Below are 16,206 nucleotides of genomic sequence, written 5' to 3'. Positions count from 1 at the left end.
TCCCACTGGAAAAGAAGCAGGTATGAAATGACAATTCAGGTCTCTAGGTGAGCTCATTAATGTTCTTAATATGCTTAACAAGGTTCATGCTAATTGTTGCTAGACTACCCTTGTGTAGTAGCTGAGTTAATTCCACTTCTCTCTAGATATTTAACAGCTGACACGAGTACTTGGTTAGCTGCTACTCACTCCTGTTAGTTAGCAATAGTAAAGAGAGGGCTGTTGTTCCAATGATAGCAGCATGAGAGCACTGACATGCACACTAGCAGCCTACTCCAGCTTACTACTACAATCTTATCAGCTATTTAAAGCTGTTGTGATCTTGAAATAGCTGCCTGGCCTCAATATTAGAACACTTTTGACTTTACACATAAGGATTGAATTAGCTACTTGATAGCTTGTAGCTGTGTTTATACATCAAGTAGAGGGGAAAGGCAAGAGCTTGGGTGCAGCACGCTCCCCAACACAGCCTGTTGTGCCTGTACAACAACCAGCTGATCTGGATCTGACAGGCATGTCCAGGCAGCCAAAGCCTTCCTTCACATGGGCTATCACACTGTCCTTGTAGAGTGTTCCATAAAATGTTGTCGCTGGACAGGTAACGAAACCCAGGTGGTCTTCAGAACAAAGGAACATGTCTGCTTGCCTTCAGAAGGGAGAGGTGTCTGAGCACACAGATGAAATGAGATTTTCACACGTTCTCTTCCACAATTCAAGCACTTCATTCTCCAAGAAGGTGATGAATTTCAACAGTCTCATGTTACCCAAGTCATTTCCACATCTTAGATCCTATCTGTCTGTTGAAGGCACACAGAGCGGCATCCTGCTGCACTACTAATTAACAACATCTCAGCAAAGCTTTCATTTGATCTTTATCACTTATCTTTACTACAGAGAGATATCTCCTCCCTAGCCAGGCATGCTGCTGAGGTCAAAAAGCAATGCTGAAAGCTGTTCCTATCACCTTCTGTGACTTCTGGTTCAGTTTCACTCTTCCCCTGTTGCTGTCCCAAATAGCATCTGACCCGATGTGGTGGCTTAAGCAACACCTGCTTCTCTCTTTCACAACAAATACCCCTTTGGTATGTGAGCGAGCTGCCAGATTAATATGTTCATGCAAATCTGCTAAAACTCATGAGAGTGGAACTGGAATTACCTGCCCTAAACTGTGGTGGCCTTAATCTAAGGTCTGTGCCTAAGAGCGGCTGATACAGAACCTCAAATGAGACCTGCATAGCCTAACTGCACAAAACCCCAGACCTCTGCCTGCAAACAGATCCAGTACTGGAACAGCTCCCTAAGTACACAACTGAACCAGGAGCACTCTCTGCAGGTATTATTTTGTCTGTGTTGGTTTAGCAGGCATAGCTGGAGTGGATAAAGGTGTGGTTTGTGTCTCCATGGTCCTGGTGTCACCTTCCCAGCAGCTGTGGATTAAGCTGAAACAGAAACAATGCTGCCAAATTCACTGAAAAAGCACACGCCGAGCCCTGAAGGAGCCTCTTTTCTGTGCTGGTGAACTACGATGCACAGAAGTGGAGTGAGGAGAACTCAACCCTTAGCTTAAATGTGCCACAGTTGGAAAGAACATCAGGACAGGAGGGATGTGGGTACCACTCTGGCAGAGGGAGAACAGCCCGCCAGGGCTCTTAGCGTTGCACAGGGATGGGAAGTGGCGGTGTCAGCTCACCCCTCCTCTTTCCTCCTCATCTCAAAAGGAGAAAAACTTACCAAAGAGTGTGCACATCAAGTTCATACCTGGGATGCCAGTTACTCCACTGGCATTGCAAAGGCTACAAAGTCATATTAATAAATATGGTTAAGAACTACAGCCAGTTAAGAGAGAAACGGAGTTAATGATTAGTCTGGTATTGGTTTAGGTGTTTCTCTCTTGTATTTAGCATACAAACAAGGTGACAGGCTTGTAAGAGCAGCGACTGGCTGGACAATCAGACCCCCTTCCCTCCCCAAATCCATATGCCTCCATAAATGCTGCAGTATCCTTTTTTCCAGATTGAATAACCACAAGCCAAGGAAGGAATATTGTGTTTGTTTTTTTAATAAAGCAGTGGTGTGAACAGCAGGGGGGCAGATTTCATGCTTCCCTGCTCTTGTAAACAGTGGAAAGGCAAAGAAGAGGAACTAACTCAATCACCGGATTATTCATTATGGATGAACATCTAACAGTGGCATAGAACACCTCTGGCTGCCACAGAGCCACCAAACAGCGAGATCCTCTGTCAACCACAGTCAGCTGTATCAGAGCAAAGCAAGTGCTGCTCACTTGACAGCTTTTCACTCTCATGTGGGTCTCTGACAAGCACTGGAGTGAAACTCTGGCTCCCAAGGATAGGTAACCACAGCTGGGCTTACCCATGTGTGCTAGCAGGCATGGGACTGCTTTTGGGTGCTTGCATGGGCAGGCAGATGTGACAGTAAATATGCACATGTCTCATCTCTGTGTGTGCACCAGGCATGCAGACTGCTGACAAATCCACGAGCAGGCCCTCAGGAATAATCTGGATTAGCCCCAAATCCAGAAGAACAAACAGACAGTGTTTCACAGAGCTGGTGCACTTTGACATTGCACACTCCAGGTTTTCTCCACCTCAAACTCTCTGGGATGCTTCTCTTTATAAGCACAGGGCAGCTTAGTCTGGGGCATTCAAGGCTCTGCCTCAGAGCCAGGCATTCCTACTCCATGGGTCTCCTGATGCCCAGCTCCACACACAGCACTGCAGGTGAACCCCAGGGAGTTCCAAAGGGAATTCTGAATTGCACCTTTCTGAATCCAGCTGCAGCCAGGACTGTCTCAGAAGGACTTTGTACTGTTAGGTCACATTATTGGAACTAACCTCAAACACTTAAAAGTGATGGATTATGTTGTCCAAATATATAAAATTGGTCTTAGAACTTCGCTTTAAGGCAGGGCTAAGGCTATTTTTTACCTACCTCTGACTTCTGCACTTAAAACAGGCTTTTGAGCTTCTCTCTGCAAGCATGTTGATGAAGGACAACTTCAAACAAGGTCAAAATGTGTAGAGATTCAGTGATCTTCAGAAGCTTGATTTTATCAGAGCACTGGCTCCACTAGACATGGGAATTAAATCTTTCAAGTCAGAAACACGATTGTACCTTTTAGAGTCTGAAGCCTAATGCCAGTGGGGTGGAAGATGTCAATCTGGGCAGCAGTTCTCCCATTCCCTTCCTCTCACACACAACTATCCCAGCATTACTCAGTTTGATTAGGTTATGATCCTACATGCTCCATATGTTTATTTCAGACCATGATGCAAAGCACTACCAAAAGAGGCTGTTACAAAGACAGGTAGAAAGTGTCCTCTTTTTGAACAAGATCCATGAGACTTGTGTTTATCCCTCGAAAAGTGGATACTGCATAAATAAATCAAGACAGTATAAGGAACCAGCTGGATCCCCACACCTCTTCTGAAGGTGATGTGGGATCCTACAAATAATTCAGGTGGTTGCAGGCCTTTGTGCAGTATAAAGCAGAAATTGGTTGGTATAAATCTTTCCCTTTGCCCCAGGTAATCATGTAGGTGGGAAATCAACTCCTTGTACTGTCTGATTTCAAGTGGTTCAGTAGGGCAGGACAAGAGGTGAACAGAGGATGGTTATTCTAGGAGAAGGGACTGGGGTGGGCAGTAGAAGTCGCTTCACTGGTGAAGTCCTCACCATTCCTTGTGTAATTAGCCACTTGTCTATGGGCTCCATGTCTGAGTTCCCACCTTTACCTCTCCTCTGTGTTGAGAACAGAAAGGTCCATAAAGAGAGAAACCACAGCAACAACCCATGATAAATAACAGCAGCAAATCAAAAACTTCACATACACATTCCACACACACTCAGAGCTTTGCCTTACAGAGCTCTGGCCCTGGAGGGACAGACCTCACCCTGACCTCTGCACTTCCTACAGACAGTTCACAGAATTTGAGCACTTCCTCCATCCTGATATTAAAAATAATAAGAATAATTTAAAAGAATCACTGCCTAGTAGTGAGGCTGATGTTTGTCATCTTCTTAGAAGAAAAAAAAAGTGTAGACTACACAACCTGCTAAAATCAGTCACACTTTACTGGAAACACTGAGGAGCTTGCCTTGTTGATGAGGCTGTGAGATGCAGCATGCCCTGCTTACCTCCTCGTCTCAGCAGGCAGGCTCTGCCCCAAACTCTAATAGCTCTAATGACAGCGTTGAGCAGGAGGGTAAATAATGGCAGTTTGCTGCAGTGTCCTGGCAGGCTTTCAAACTGCCCCTCTTGAAGGGCAGCAGAGGTTAAAAGGACCATGCTGATGCATCCAGCTCCTCTGAGCGGGTTGCAAGCTGCACGACACAGCAACAGCAACACAAAGATTCTCAAGATGGCTTCTTGTCCTTCAGCATCTCATCCTTGAGCCAGGGCCTGGATGCAGAGTTCCCCTTAGCACTGGAGAGGCTTGCCTGGAACTGGCAGAGCACAGTGGTTCCAGCCCACTGGTCCTGCCAGAACTGGGCTAGCTCTGCAGAGACCTCCTTCCAGATACCTCTCCTGTCTCCATTATCACAGATAAGGGAGAATCAGCTCTAAGCTTTTATGTCTCATTTCAGTACTTGAATAGAAAAAAAAGGGAGGTGGGGAGGGAAATCATTCCAACTTCATCTACTAGCTGTGTAACACTAGAGAATTGTTTCTTGGACACCTCTCTTCCCAGCTGTGATCACGCAACAACTCTGTGGCAACAAAAGCAATTCCCAACATGGAAAAGCAATATTAAGGAAACAGTGTATTTTTAGCTCATCTTGTTTCCAGCTGCTAAATCACATTAAAAGACAGCTAATGCCACGTGATTGGCCATCTCTCCACAGACTCTTCTGAGAATGACTACATTAGAGACGTCGGATGTGCTGAATTTTACCACTGGACAACTGTGCTGGAACAAGATGTGTGCGAAGAATGTGCTGGGATGCTTTTGGCTCCTCCCTAGAGCTGTTCTTAAATTAGCTCTCTGCCCAAATTAACCTGTGCCTTTCATTCACTGAGTGCTGCCAGCTTTATTGCTACACATGCTGGGACTGGTAACTTTAAGGAGAGTTTAGTTTTTATTTCCTTTAAGGAGAGACACCCACAAGCCTCACAACAACACTTGACAAAAAGTAGTGTTTACCCATTACCAAAAGACTGCTGTTCTGATTCACAGACTCATAGAATGGTTTGGGTTGGAAGGGACCTTGAAAATCATCTAGTTGCAATCCCCCTGCCATTGGCACAGACACACTTCACTAGAACAGATTGCTCAAGGCCTCATCCAACCTGGCCTTGAACACCTCCAGGGAAGGATGATAACATGGTACAGTCTTTGGGGACCTTTGAAAAGAGGCTGATAGTCTCTATAACATCTCAGAGCCCAAAGTTCCACAACCCATAAAGCATTTGCCCCAGAAAACTTTGACCATCAGATTAGCTTCGAGACAGCCCTTTGAACTGACAACACTTAGGGCAGAGCAGCAGCTCTGCTGGTGTGAGTGACACATCGCAGTGGTGCCTCAAGCAGAACTGGCTGAGAACAAAAGTGTTAATAAATAAGGACATGACCCTGTGGCCACAGGGGAATTCAACCCCCTTGACCAGCAGCTAAATGCGAGCCCTTGCGTTTGGTTAGCCAGGAACAAAGAGCAGAAACTCAAATCCTTTTGCAGGTCCTGCCAGTAACACAGCTCAGTGATGCTGGGGGATTGGGCTATCACCACTGCCCTCAAAAATTCCTCTCTTGCCACCCCCTTAAGATTCTTAATTTTGTTCTCGCCTCCCCCTTTTCCCTCTGGCATACTGCTGGCATGAGTTTTTGTGGGGTCAAGCTTAAACCTGGTCACAGGGCTACCCTGGGTTACCAATTCCCCTTTTTGCAGTAGGACAGGGACAGGGACAAGTTGCTAGGTCTGTGGGACAGGGGAATGCTATGTATAAAATCACTGCTGAAGCCCCACTACCACTGAACTATGGCCAAGGCAAGCAGCTGTGATCTGACCCCAGCTGGCTCTGAGCACAAACTCTCCTTGGCTCAGAGCACAAGCTGCCAGGCATGCCAGCTGCCCCCAGCACTCCCATTTCAACTGATGAAAGAACCAGGGCGGGAGCAGCCAAGGCATGGGGAGGCAATTCTCCATGGAGGGAGGGGTGTGCATACTGCTCTGGCTCTCCCAAGCTACGCTGGCTCTGCCATGCTCCCTAGTGGTCAGCAGACACTAAAATTAGATGAGAGAAAAGCTCTGACCTTGCTCTAGAAACCTACACATTGCTAAATACAAAAGAGCAGGAGAGTTTTAAAAAGCAAGGATGGTAGAACGGGGTTGGGAGACAATATGACAGTTCTTTCCCCTTCTGCCTTCACCGGGGCATGGGTATGTGCAAAGCTGGCCAAGCTTGCACTCTCAAACTGCAAGGTGACAGCACGTGGGCCTCTTCTGCCCACACAAGACAGCAGAAGCCTGCCTGGGACAGACAGGACAGAGACTGCATGCAAGGGCAGCTAAGGCAAGGCATGTGAAGCAGTAAAAGTCTACACAATTCCTCTTGCTCAAACTTGCTCCTGTATCCAGGCACTCTGAGCAAAGTCTGGTAGATTAAGACTGCAAAACTAAACCAAACAAATGCACACCAATGCTCACAAGATGTTTGCCACTTATATTTTTAGCAGTGATTCCATCCAAGAGCTGGACTCCCCACACACACCCCAGGCAAGCTGCAAAAGCACAGGAGAATTTATCCACAGTGATTTTGATGTCTTTTAGGCCGGTGTGCTAAGTAGCAGCTCTTTAGAGATCATTACTGAGCAAGTGCTTGCTCCTAGATATCAATTTCCAAATAGCCAGCACTAGCATGTTGCTGGAATACAGAATGAGAGCTCAAAGCAGCTGCCTACAGCTTGGATTCCACACACTGCTTCAGATAACAAAATGCAGAGCAAAGACCTACCCCTCCTGTGTTCTGTTTTCGAACATCCAGGGCAGATGCCAGTCCTTTGACAGCCTGTGGATCCTCGTACGTCACACTGAAAGAGAGGAACACACCACAAAACTAGAAGGAAGTCCAGCAGTCACCCCACACAGAATGCATTTGCTGCTCTGATTTACTCCCCTGGAAATCAGAGAGCACATTCTTTTGCTGAACAAGACTTAAGTGTACTGAATGTACTCCAGGAAGAGGAGTGTGTTCTGGATAAAGACCATCCAGCAGTTTCAGAAGCACGTTGAAGCGAAACAGTAAGACTGGCACAATGAAAGGTAGACAAATAGGTCATGAGTGTGCCCAAGAGCCAGCAGGGGACAGTGAAAAGAGGCCTGATTACAGATTATGTTTTGCAAAGCTTTGATGATGACATTTGGAAGCCTGACCTTGATGTGTGCATGAAGGAGGAGGCAGAAGGAGACTCGAAGCCAGATGAACCATAACTAAGCAACTGCAGTGAAGCATACAAAGCAATGCACTATTCACAGAGCTTGGATTTTAAAAAGCTTCTTAAATTGCTATGCAAAAGGGACACGTAGCAGTCAGGTGACAGAGGCAACAGCATAATTTCTCAGAGCACAGTGAGCCATGAGCTGAAGCAGACGCCAACACCTGCCCTCAAGGCAGCCCTTGGGAGGAGCCATGGGGCTGAGCAGGAGGAGCACGTCCTCCTCCAGCATGTTGGCTTCTCCCAAGCTCTGAGCACAGCACCCAGAGGCTCTCACCTACACACTGTGGCAAGTCACAGTCACATCTTCACTGCCTTGCTGCTGCTCCACTTACACAGCACACAATCCAAGGAAGACACATCAATCCTCCCCTGTGAAATCACAGGCTGCTATGTGCTCCTTGTTCCATTAGCTCGCAGAAGCAGATAGAGGTGCACTGGGGGAAGACTAGTTTTGTGCTTCATTTAGCACAAGAGACAGGGACCTCCATTACATCTCTCTGCAATGCATCTCCTTTCTGACTATACATTAGGGCTCTCAGCCCAAAATCTCCAGTGGTAACGTACATCTCTACAGCAGAGCACATCTTCTCAGCACCAACAGCTCTACTGGTAACCACAAATAAAAGATCCTAATAAATCTGCTGGCTCAAGTTTCACAGAGCTGGTAAGATTTTGATAATCTGCTAAGGGCTGAGCTAAACTATTCAACAACCTCTCTTAGTTTGAGACAAGATATTGATGATGTTCTAACTGCTGGTAGCAAACAAATCCTCTAGAGTCTGAAGCCAGAAGGAGTCAAGAGACAAATCCTCTAGAGTCTGAAGCCAGAAGGAGTCAAGAGACGATGTGTGAAGAAAAACACCTGAGTGTCTTTTACTGAATCTTGCTTGACAAAGGATCAAAGGACTGCTTAATAAATGCATAGATTTACTTTACATTAAAATAATTTGGCCTCTTAAATGCCCTTGAAAGTGCCACATTAGCAGCTCTAGAGATGCAAGCCCTATGCACATAAACAAATTAAGGATAGCACAACAGCTGGGCAAGCTACACTGCCTTGACAGCCTACGAGTGTCTGACTGCTTGGCCAAAGGGAGAGTTTAACTGGATAGTAATTCTCTTTCCAAGTCCTCAGTGACAGTAATTCAGTCATGAAAGTGTATCCATGACCTTCAGGTGGAGGACTCTTATGGTCCTGTACCTCAAGCACTGGCTGGGTGGATGGGATGACAAGCCTTTATGAGAGAAAGCATGTGCCGAACTAAAGGCAAGTTTAATTCCAAGTTTCCAGTGAGCTCATTAACTAAGACAGTCAACAACATTACTCAGCCAGTCTGCTCTGCCCAGCAGCAGGAACTTCTCCACTTGGTCATATTAATAATGACCAACAGGATGAGGATTGGATTAAAAGCACAAAAACATACACCAAAACTACTTTTGCAGTCTGGAATCAAGTCAAGAAGTTTCAGATTTATGCCTTTAGAAAAGAGCAGTGCTGTGACTCAAACAGTGCTAAAGACAAACTCCAACATACTTCTTTCGTTGTTCAGCCAAGGAACTGCCTCTTGTCTGTGCAAACATGTCAAAGTCATCACGAGGATTACAGTGTTGTAAAGAGCTGAGGGAGCCACTGACGTTGTTTGTACCCAAGTCTGCAACCAGAGGAAAAGAAAATGAACCAGTGAAGTAGCAAACCAAATGCAAACACCACGGTCATGACCGACTTGGTTAAGGAGGATGACATTAACAACACACAACAGCTAGAGAATCGCAGATCATATAAATAGCATCTATCTCACAGCTGCAGCACTGAGCCCAGCTCTGTCCAGAAGAATATGGAAGCTGCTAACCATGAATTTCTTAAGAGACAAATGAAGAAATTGTCTTATTCCTCCCACAAGCACCACACCATGAGTACTCCTCATCCAGAGCGGTGTTGGGGAATGGGTGTGCACCTGCTGCCATCTCATCTTGAGGTACTTACTACTATCTACTACTACATGGTCTCAGATGCTGGGCATGCATATTAGTCTTCTTCACAGTGCTGTCTTGTAGCTATTGACTGTGAAACCAACAGTTTCATATCACATGATACAATGTTGGTGCAGTGCTGAAAGAGGTGGAGAATCTTCAAATAAATCGAGTGATCTTATCAAGCAATCTTTGGTTTGATTTAATGTAACACTCCTAATAGTTTCACAAAGTCCTTCCTCCAAAAATTTGTCTCTTTGTAGAAGGGGAATCAAGAACCTTCACCAGACTGATTTCATCGAGAGTTATGGCTAAGTAGAAATAACAGTACACATTTGCCCATCAACAAGGATCTGCATCCTCTCCTTCAGTTAATAAATCCCTTGTTTGTGCCAGGCTGGCTCCCAACTTCAGATCAGTGCAGTGCAAGGAGTAGGAAAGCCCTCTCAGTTCTGTAAGCCACACACCCAAACCTCCTGAAGGCTACAGGGCAACATTAATCAGGCAGTGAAAAGCCAAAGGGAGCAGAACTTCCCTAGCCCACACAAGAAGAATAGCTCCTTATAAACGTCAACAGCCCAGTGCCATAATGGATTGTGCTGGGTGTTCAGGTCAGTCACAGGCACCTCAGTAACTGGCTCAGACTTCACAGAATCATAGAATGGTTTGGGTTAGAAGGGACATGCATTTGGATGGCCTAGCAGACTGTTCAAGACCCACAGACTAGTTAAGGCTTGAAAAAGTCCACACTTTGCAGCCTCTTGTTCATCAGTCCTAGTTAGATCAGGTACTCACCAAGCCCTGCAAGCTGTGAAGATAGTGAAGACTGGGGTGCTGAGTTTCCAACCATTGGGCTCACTACAGCTGGAGAGCCAGGACCCAAATCTATTAAATTATCTTCTGTCACCTCATTCAGTACCTGTTGGGACACAAGAAAGGCAGCAAGTTACACATGCCAGAGGTTTCAGCACAGCATTAAACAACAAAACTAATGGGTACTTGCTAAAAAGCTCCTGCATAATGCTCAATGGGCCAATCTCTTGGATAGTAGGGTGATAAGTGCAGAATAAAAAGGCTCAGCGACCAGGAAACCACAGTTTGACTGCTCAGCATAGCAGGAAACTCTTCTGGAAGTCATTTACATCTCTTCAGATTTAGCTAATGTGCTCCATGTCTTTTAGGACTGGATCAACATCAGGTCCAAATCAAACTGAATTTCTCTCATCTTCCACATTAGGTATAAATTGTTCTCAGAAACAAAACTTCTTTGCTGTGACTGAAGTTACAGTGCAGAGCCCATTCTGAAGTTTACATCACACTGCAGGAGAAGTGGCAATCAAACAGGCAAAGTAAACAGAGGAAATGGTTGGAAGAATGTTGAACAGAAATTGCAAGAGTGCCACATCTGAATTAATTATGAACTCAGATCTTGAACACTTTAAAACAGCTATAATAGAGTTTTCATTAGAAGAATAATTAGAACTGTAGCTCTTCAGCTTGAAAAGGAGCTGCTGAAAAAGCAGAGAGGTTCCTAGTATTACAAATAGCATGAAGGAATAAAACTGAACAGTGGTATTGCAAGAAAGAATCACAGAATGGTAGGAGCTGGAAGAGACCTCTGGAGATCATCCAGTCTAAGCCCCTTGCTGAAGCAAGGGTGCCCATAGCAGGCTGCTCAAGATCACAATGTCCAGGTGGATTTGGAATCTCTCCAGAGAAGGAAACTCCACAACCTCTCAGGGTAGCCTGCTCCAGGGCTCTGGCTTGCTCAGAGGAAGACATTTCTCCTCATCTTCAGATGGAACTACCTGGGTTCCATTTTGTGCCCATTTCCCCTTGTCCTGTCACTGGGCATCCCTGAAAAGATGTGCTGGGTTTCTGGGAGGGCTGTTGTGTTTCTGTATGACTTATTTAACTTGTATATTTCTGTCTACAGCTGTATATATTGTAAATATCTGCTTGTGTATTATGCTAAGCTGTAAATATAAAGCTTCATTCCTTAATTTCCAAGGGGGGTGTGTGTGTGTGTAACACCCAAACCATCACAGAAGAGTCTGGTCCCATCCTGTTGCCCATCACCCTTTAGCTCTTGCTGAGCATTGAGAAGATCCCCTCTCAGACTGCTCTTGTCCAAACTAAACAGCCCTAGGTGCCTCAGCCTTTCCTCATAACAGTGACACAGTGAAAGAAGAATTAGGTGGAGCAAATAAAAATAATTTACTTGATCAAATGTAAACAAATTAATTTGTTAATATTAAATATGCAAAAATGTGCAGTGAAACTGTGGAAATCACTGCTTAAGGACGTTCTGAATGCCTGAAGTCCACACAGAGTCAAAAGCAACCAAAAAAAAAAGTTAACAGAGGAAAGAAAATCTATCAAGGACTGTAAACACAGAGATGTTTTAGTGTAGTGTCTTTCTGAGCAAAAAAGTTGTCACTCGATGTTTGCTACAGGATCACAGGATGGTAGGGATTGGAAGGGACCCAAAGAGATCATTGAGTCCAACCCTCCTGACAGAGCAGGGCAATACTATCTAACACAGATCACAGAGGAACACATTCATACAGGCTTTGAAAGTCTCCAGAGAAGGAGACTCCACGACCTCTCTGGGGAGCCTGTTCCAGTGCTCTGGGACCTTACAGTAAAGAACTTCCCCCTTGTGTTGAGGCGGAACCTCTTTTGCTGCAACTTACACCCATTGCTCCTTGTCCTATCCCAGGGAGCAGTGAGCAGAGCCTGTCCCCCCTCTCCTGGCAGCCTTCACATACTTATAAACATTTAACAAATCCCCTCTAAGTCTTCTTTTCTCCAGACTAGAAAGCTCCAGGTCTCTCAGCCTCTCCTCATAAGCCATGCCCTCCTGTTCCCTAATCATCCTCAGTAGCCCTCCGCTGGACCCTCTCCAGCAGATCCTTTCTCGTGTTCTTTTCCTGGTGTCCATTACTGACCACTGCAGGAAGGACTCAAGCTGGCCACGTAGAAGGTCTGCTACTAGTGATATGAGGCTGGCTACTTTGGTGTAGCTGCTGGTATACTGAATGGAGTTAGGTACTTACTCCGTTGCTGGCATTTTGTGCTGAACGTCCTGATCTGTACCGTTCAAATCTGTTCAGAAAAAAAGACAAAAAACCCAGCGAGGACTATCAAAGCCACCAATAAACAATGAAACCCACCAGTTTATAACAAAGCCATGGCACATTTTGCACTGAACTTAATTTGCTTTGGTTTAGGAGGGAACCTTGAAGGCTTTAACTCCAAGCCAGGACAAAGGGAGGACAGTTGCCAGAGTCGCGTTCTTGGCAGATGTGGCTTTTAAGCTGACTAACCTGATCTTGGAGCCTGAAACACTCTGTAGAATTTGTCTTTGGTTTGGTTTTGTTTTTGTCTCATTAAGTGCTTCGTGATAGACTATTATGTTAGCCAAGGGACAGGAGCAAGATTGATGCTCCCAGCTAAATAAGCGGAAGGCTGCAGCAAGTCTTCCTCCCACTTAACAGCTCCCTCTTGCTGCAATCCATGTAAATGAGGCGGCCTACGCAGGGCAGCACAGCCCTACCCGAGAGAAACAGTCATTAGCAGATTAACCTCTTAAAACATTCTAGGTCAGCTCAAAGATCATCAGAGCCTACGTTCGCACAGGTTGGTAGTTCCCAAGAAAGAGAGGTGATGATGTTGGAGAAATATCCTCCTAGTTCTTAGGGGAAGAAGTCTGCCTAGTCAAGATCTGGTGTCTTTTCTGCTACTTCCCCAACCAGCTGGGCTGCTGGGGCTGCAAACCTAGACCCAGCTTTTAGGAACTCAAAAAAGCACAGGAGGAACTACCTCCTCCCAGGGCCTGTCTAGGTCTCCTTCCTTACCAGGAAAAACGCCATGATTTCTCAGGAGGGTCAAATGCTCCCTCATTAAAAAGCAATCAAATATTTGATATTCATATAATCCTGTGGGGTTTCTCCCAAATGGACACAACACAACAGGGAATCTCAAACAATCTAAAACGTTTTCTTACTGCAACAGAGGACAACACACACTTAAAAGGCAGCAAAACCCAAATTCAGCCCCAAATTTCCATTTTAGGAAACTGTGGGTGTCTACTATTACTGGAAATCCAGCTCCCTTTGCTGGAAACCTGACACCTCCCACCTCAACTTTCTCACTCAAGGGCTTATGAACCACAGGCTTGTTTCCATCCTTCTCAGCACAGGCCAGAGCTGCTGCTTGAGTCACTGGCAGAGCTCAGTACCCATCCTTGGAATCAACGTGATCAATGTGGAGCTTTTGGAATGGCAGAGGAGGAACTGGAATTTATTGGAACGCTCAGACCGGCACAGCTATTCCACAGCAAAGAGCCTGCTAACATCACTCAGCTCACCTTTCAGTGTCTAATGACTACACATACATTAGCCTCAGGCAGCAAAGTCACCGATGGAGGGAAATAGAAAAAATATTAAGGGTGCCTAGAATAAGCCTTAGTGACAGTGACACTCTGCCACTTGTAGAGTCGTGCCCGTGCATGACACACTGTACCATTTCACATCAAAAGCCACCATTTGTTTCAAACTTTGGCCCCACCTCCTCTGAACGACTAAATCAAAGATAAAATCGAGGCCACCGAGTCTTCCTTCCAGCCTTTGCCATGTCAGCACAGACTCACAGATCTAGAGTCTAATTGATTTTTAAAGGCTTGAGAAACAAAGCCCTGTGCCGAGAGCAAGGAACAAAGGGTACTCTTTAGTGCCTCCCTCCCCAAGCCTGTCATTAAGGGGAAGATTAAACTTTCCCAAGACTGCTGTATCACGTGGCACCTCCTGCACCAGATGTGGCTGACAGAGCCTTTGTCTGACACGTCCAAAGTCCTCTGACCCACGGCCAGCCCCTGGGGATGATTCCCGCAGACTAACTCTTCAGGGCCTCAGCTCTGCACAAGACAGGCTTTTTTTTCCCCCCTAAGATTTTAAGCCTTCCTTAAAAACAAAACTCTTACATGCACGAAGATCACACCCACCTCAGCTGCCCCTACACTAGTAAGGAAAACAGAAAGCGCAGAGATCAGAAGTCAGAGAGCTCACGGGAGGTTCCCTAAGCCAGGAAGCAGCACAAGCACTTGTGCGGAGCCCAGGCAAGCATAGTGGCTGTGCTATTTTTGGTCTCAAGTCTCTACATCTGTAAAGCAGCACACAACAGGGACTTCAGACTCAGGTCTCTGCTAGTTCACTGTTTTGCACAAGGTTGCCCTTCATTTTATGGCTATGCCTGTTGTGAAATGGAGTAGCTTCCATGACAATGCCCCACAAAAAATCAATGGCTAGGAGACAAAAGAAAAAGAATAGAAAGTGATAGTATTTAAGTGCAACAACTGATGGAATGTTACTATAAAAGAGCACAAAAATACTCTGTGAATGCTCTCTGTGGTTTGGTTCTCTGCATGTGGTTATGTTGGACCCGTGGCCCAGATGGCCAACTCTTGTCAAGTGACTGTTTTGACACTGAAGTGAAAATCCAGAAGCACTGATGGAAAAGGTGCCTCACCTTTCGTATCGGAGGAAGACGTTATTTAAGTCATCATTCACATGCAGCAGCTCCTCTGTGACTTCTTCATTGGACACTCTTGAGATAAGCTCCACAATTCTCTGCTGCATGGCTCTACAGGTCCGGTTCAGTTCCTAGGAGGAATGCATCGTGCACACACATTCTGATAAGCAGCCAAATTTAGTTGAGTTCTGTTCACAGCCAAATGTATCCCCCAGCTGAGGAACACTAAGACAAGTCTATCTTTGCATGATTAAATGTCACCCAAAAGCACATCTAATCAAACATGCCCTTCAAGAGATGATGGCATAAAACCTTGAGAGCCTATTTACAATTCAACATCCTGATTCTTCTTTAACTCTGAGCACTTCAGAAAATAAATATCTGTATTTCAGTGATCTGTTTTAAGAATAAAACATGTTAATACAACAGCTTTCCAGAAGAGAGCTTTCAAGGAAAATTCAATCTGTTCTTTTTGGCAATATCATCCTTAAAAACTAAAAGTTGAACGTGGTGGAACGAGTAGGGATAAAAGGTTCCTCAGGGCTACCACAAGTAGGAAGAGAAGTGTTGGGGACACAGAACTTAACCAACTACTGAGAACATGAGGGAAGATGCAAAACAAGGAGCAGGAGCATGGTAGGATAAGCACTCCACACACACTTCAGTACTGAACTACACACAGAAATGTTCCCTTCAACTCAGCAGTTCCACAGAAGGAGACTGCAAAAAGGCAGCTTTGGAAGAAACTCGTAAAGAACATAGAGTAAGGCCATTTATTTTAGAAGTCTCTCACACCAAGAAATCTAGATTTAAGTTTGCTAAACCAGGAGTTCTCCTGCTTCCGTGACATCTCTTCCATCACCAATTACTTGGCAGAATTCTTCACTTCTGAAAGGCCTCAAGACCAAAGGTCAAACCTGATCTGTTGAGGAGGAACTACAAGAAGAGACGTGACATATGGCATGGCGCCACTGATTAGACCCATGGTTTTACTTCAGTAAGCACTGACATTCCAACTAAAGCATGTCCCTCTCATCTTCTGCACCCCCACCCCCTACCCCCCTGCTCCTAGCTCCACTTCACAGCAAAAATTGAGCACTAAACAAGGATGACTTGTTGGTACACAACCTTCGGGATGAAAGCAAAAATGTGTTTGTTTTCCTTGCTTGGTCTGACATCCTAAGCTCTGGATAAATTTCACCTAGTGCAATCCAGCTGCCTTAACAGCTTGAGGAATGTGTTCTCC

General features: G+C 45.4%; 1 protein-coding gene across 3 annotated transcripts in view; it reads right to left on the bottom strand.

Moving 5' to 3' along the window:
• Positions 1-16,206, bottom strand: part of TOM1L2 (target of myb1 like 2 membrane trafficking protein) — a 68,492-nt gene that overhangs the window by 12,709 nt on the left and 39,577 nt on the right. For 2 of the 3 annotated variants that reach the window (XM_064153558.1, XM_064153559.1), the window contains exons 8-12: positions 14,958-15,091; positions 12,488-12,536; positions 10,224-10,347; positions 8,992-9,109; positions 6,974-7,049 (exon numbers count right to left, since the gene is read on the bottom strand). In XM_064153558.1, the coding sequence (XP_064009628.1) occupies positions 6,974-7,049; positions 8,992-9,109; positions 10,224-10,347; positions 12,488-12,536; positions 14,958-15,091 (501 nt within the window). Of the gene's footprint in view, positions 1-3,696; positions 3,763-6,973; positions 7,050-8,991; positions 9,110-10,223; positions 10,348-12,487; positions 12,537-14,957; positions 15,092-16,206 lie in introns of all 3 variants that reach the window. The other variant, XM_064153557.1, reaches the window with a different exon arrangement.

Source organism: Pogoniulus pusillus, chromosome 13 (genome assembly GCF_015220805.1).
Source record: "Pogoniulus pusillus isolate bPogPus1 chromosome 13, bPogPus1.pri, whole genome shotgun sequence".
Classification (NCBI taxonomy): domain Eukaryota; kingdom Metazoa; phylum Chordata; class Aves; order Piciformes; family Lybiidae; genus Pogoniulus; species Pogoniulus pusillus.
Note: the sequence above shows the minus strand (reverse complement) of the source record. Positions and strands in the feature narration are given on the sequence as shown.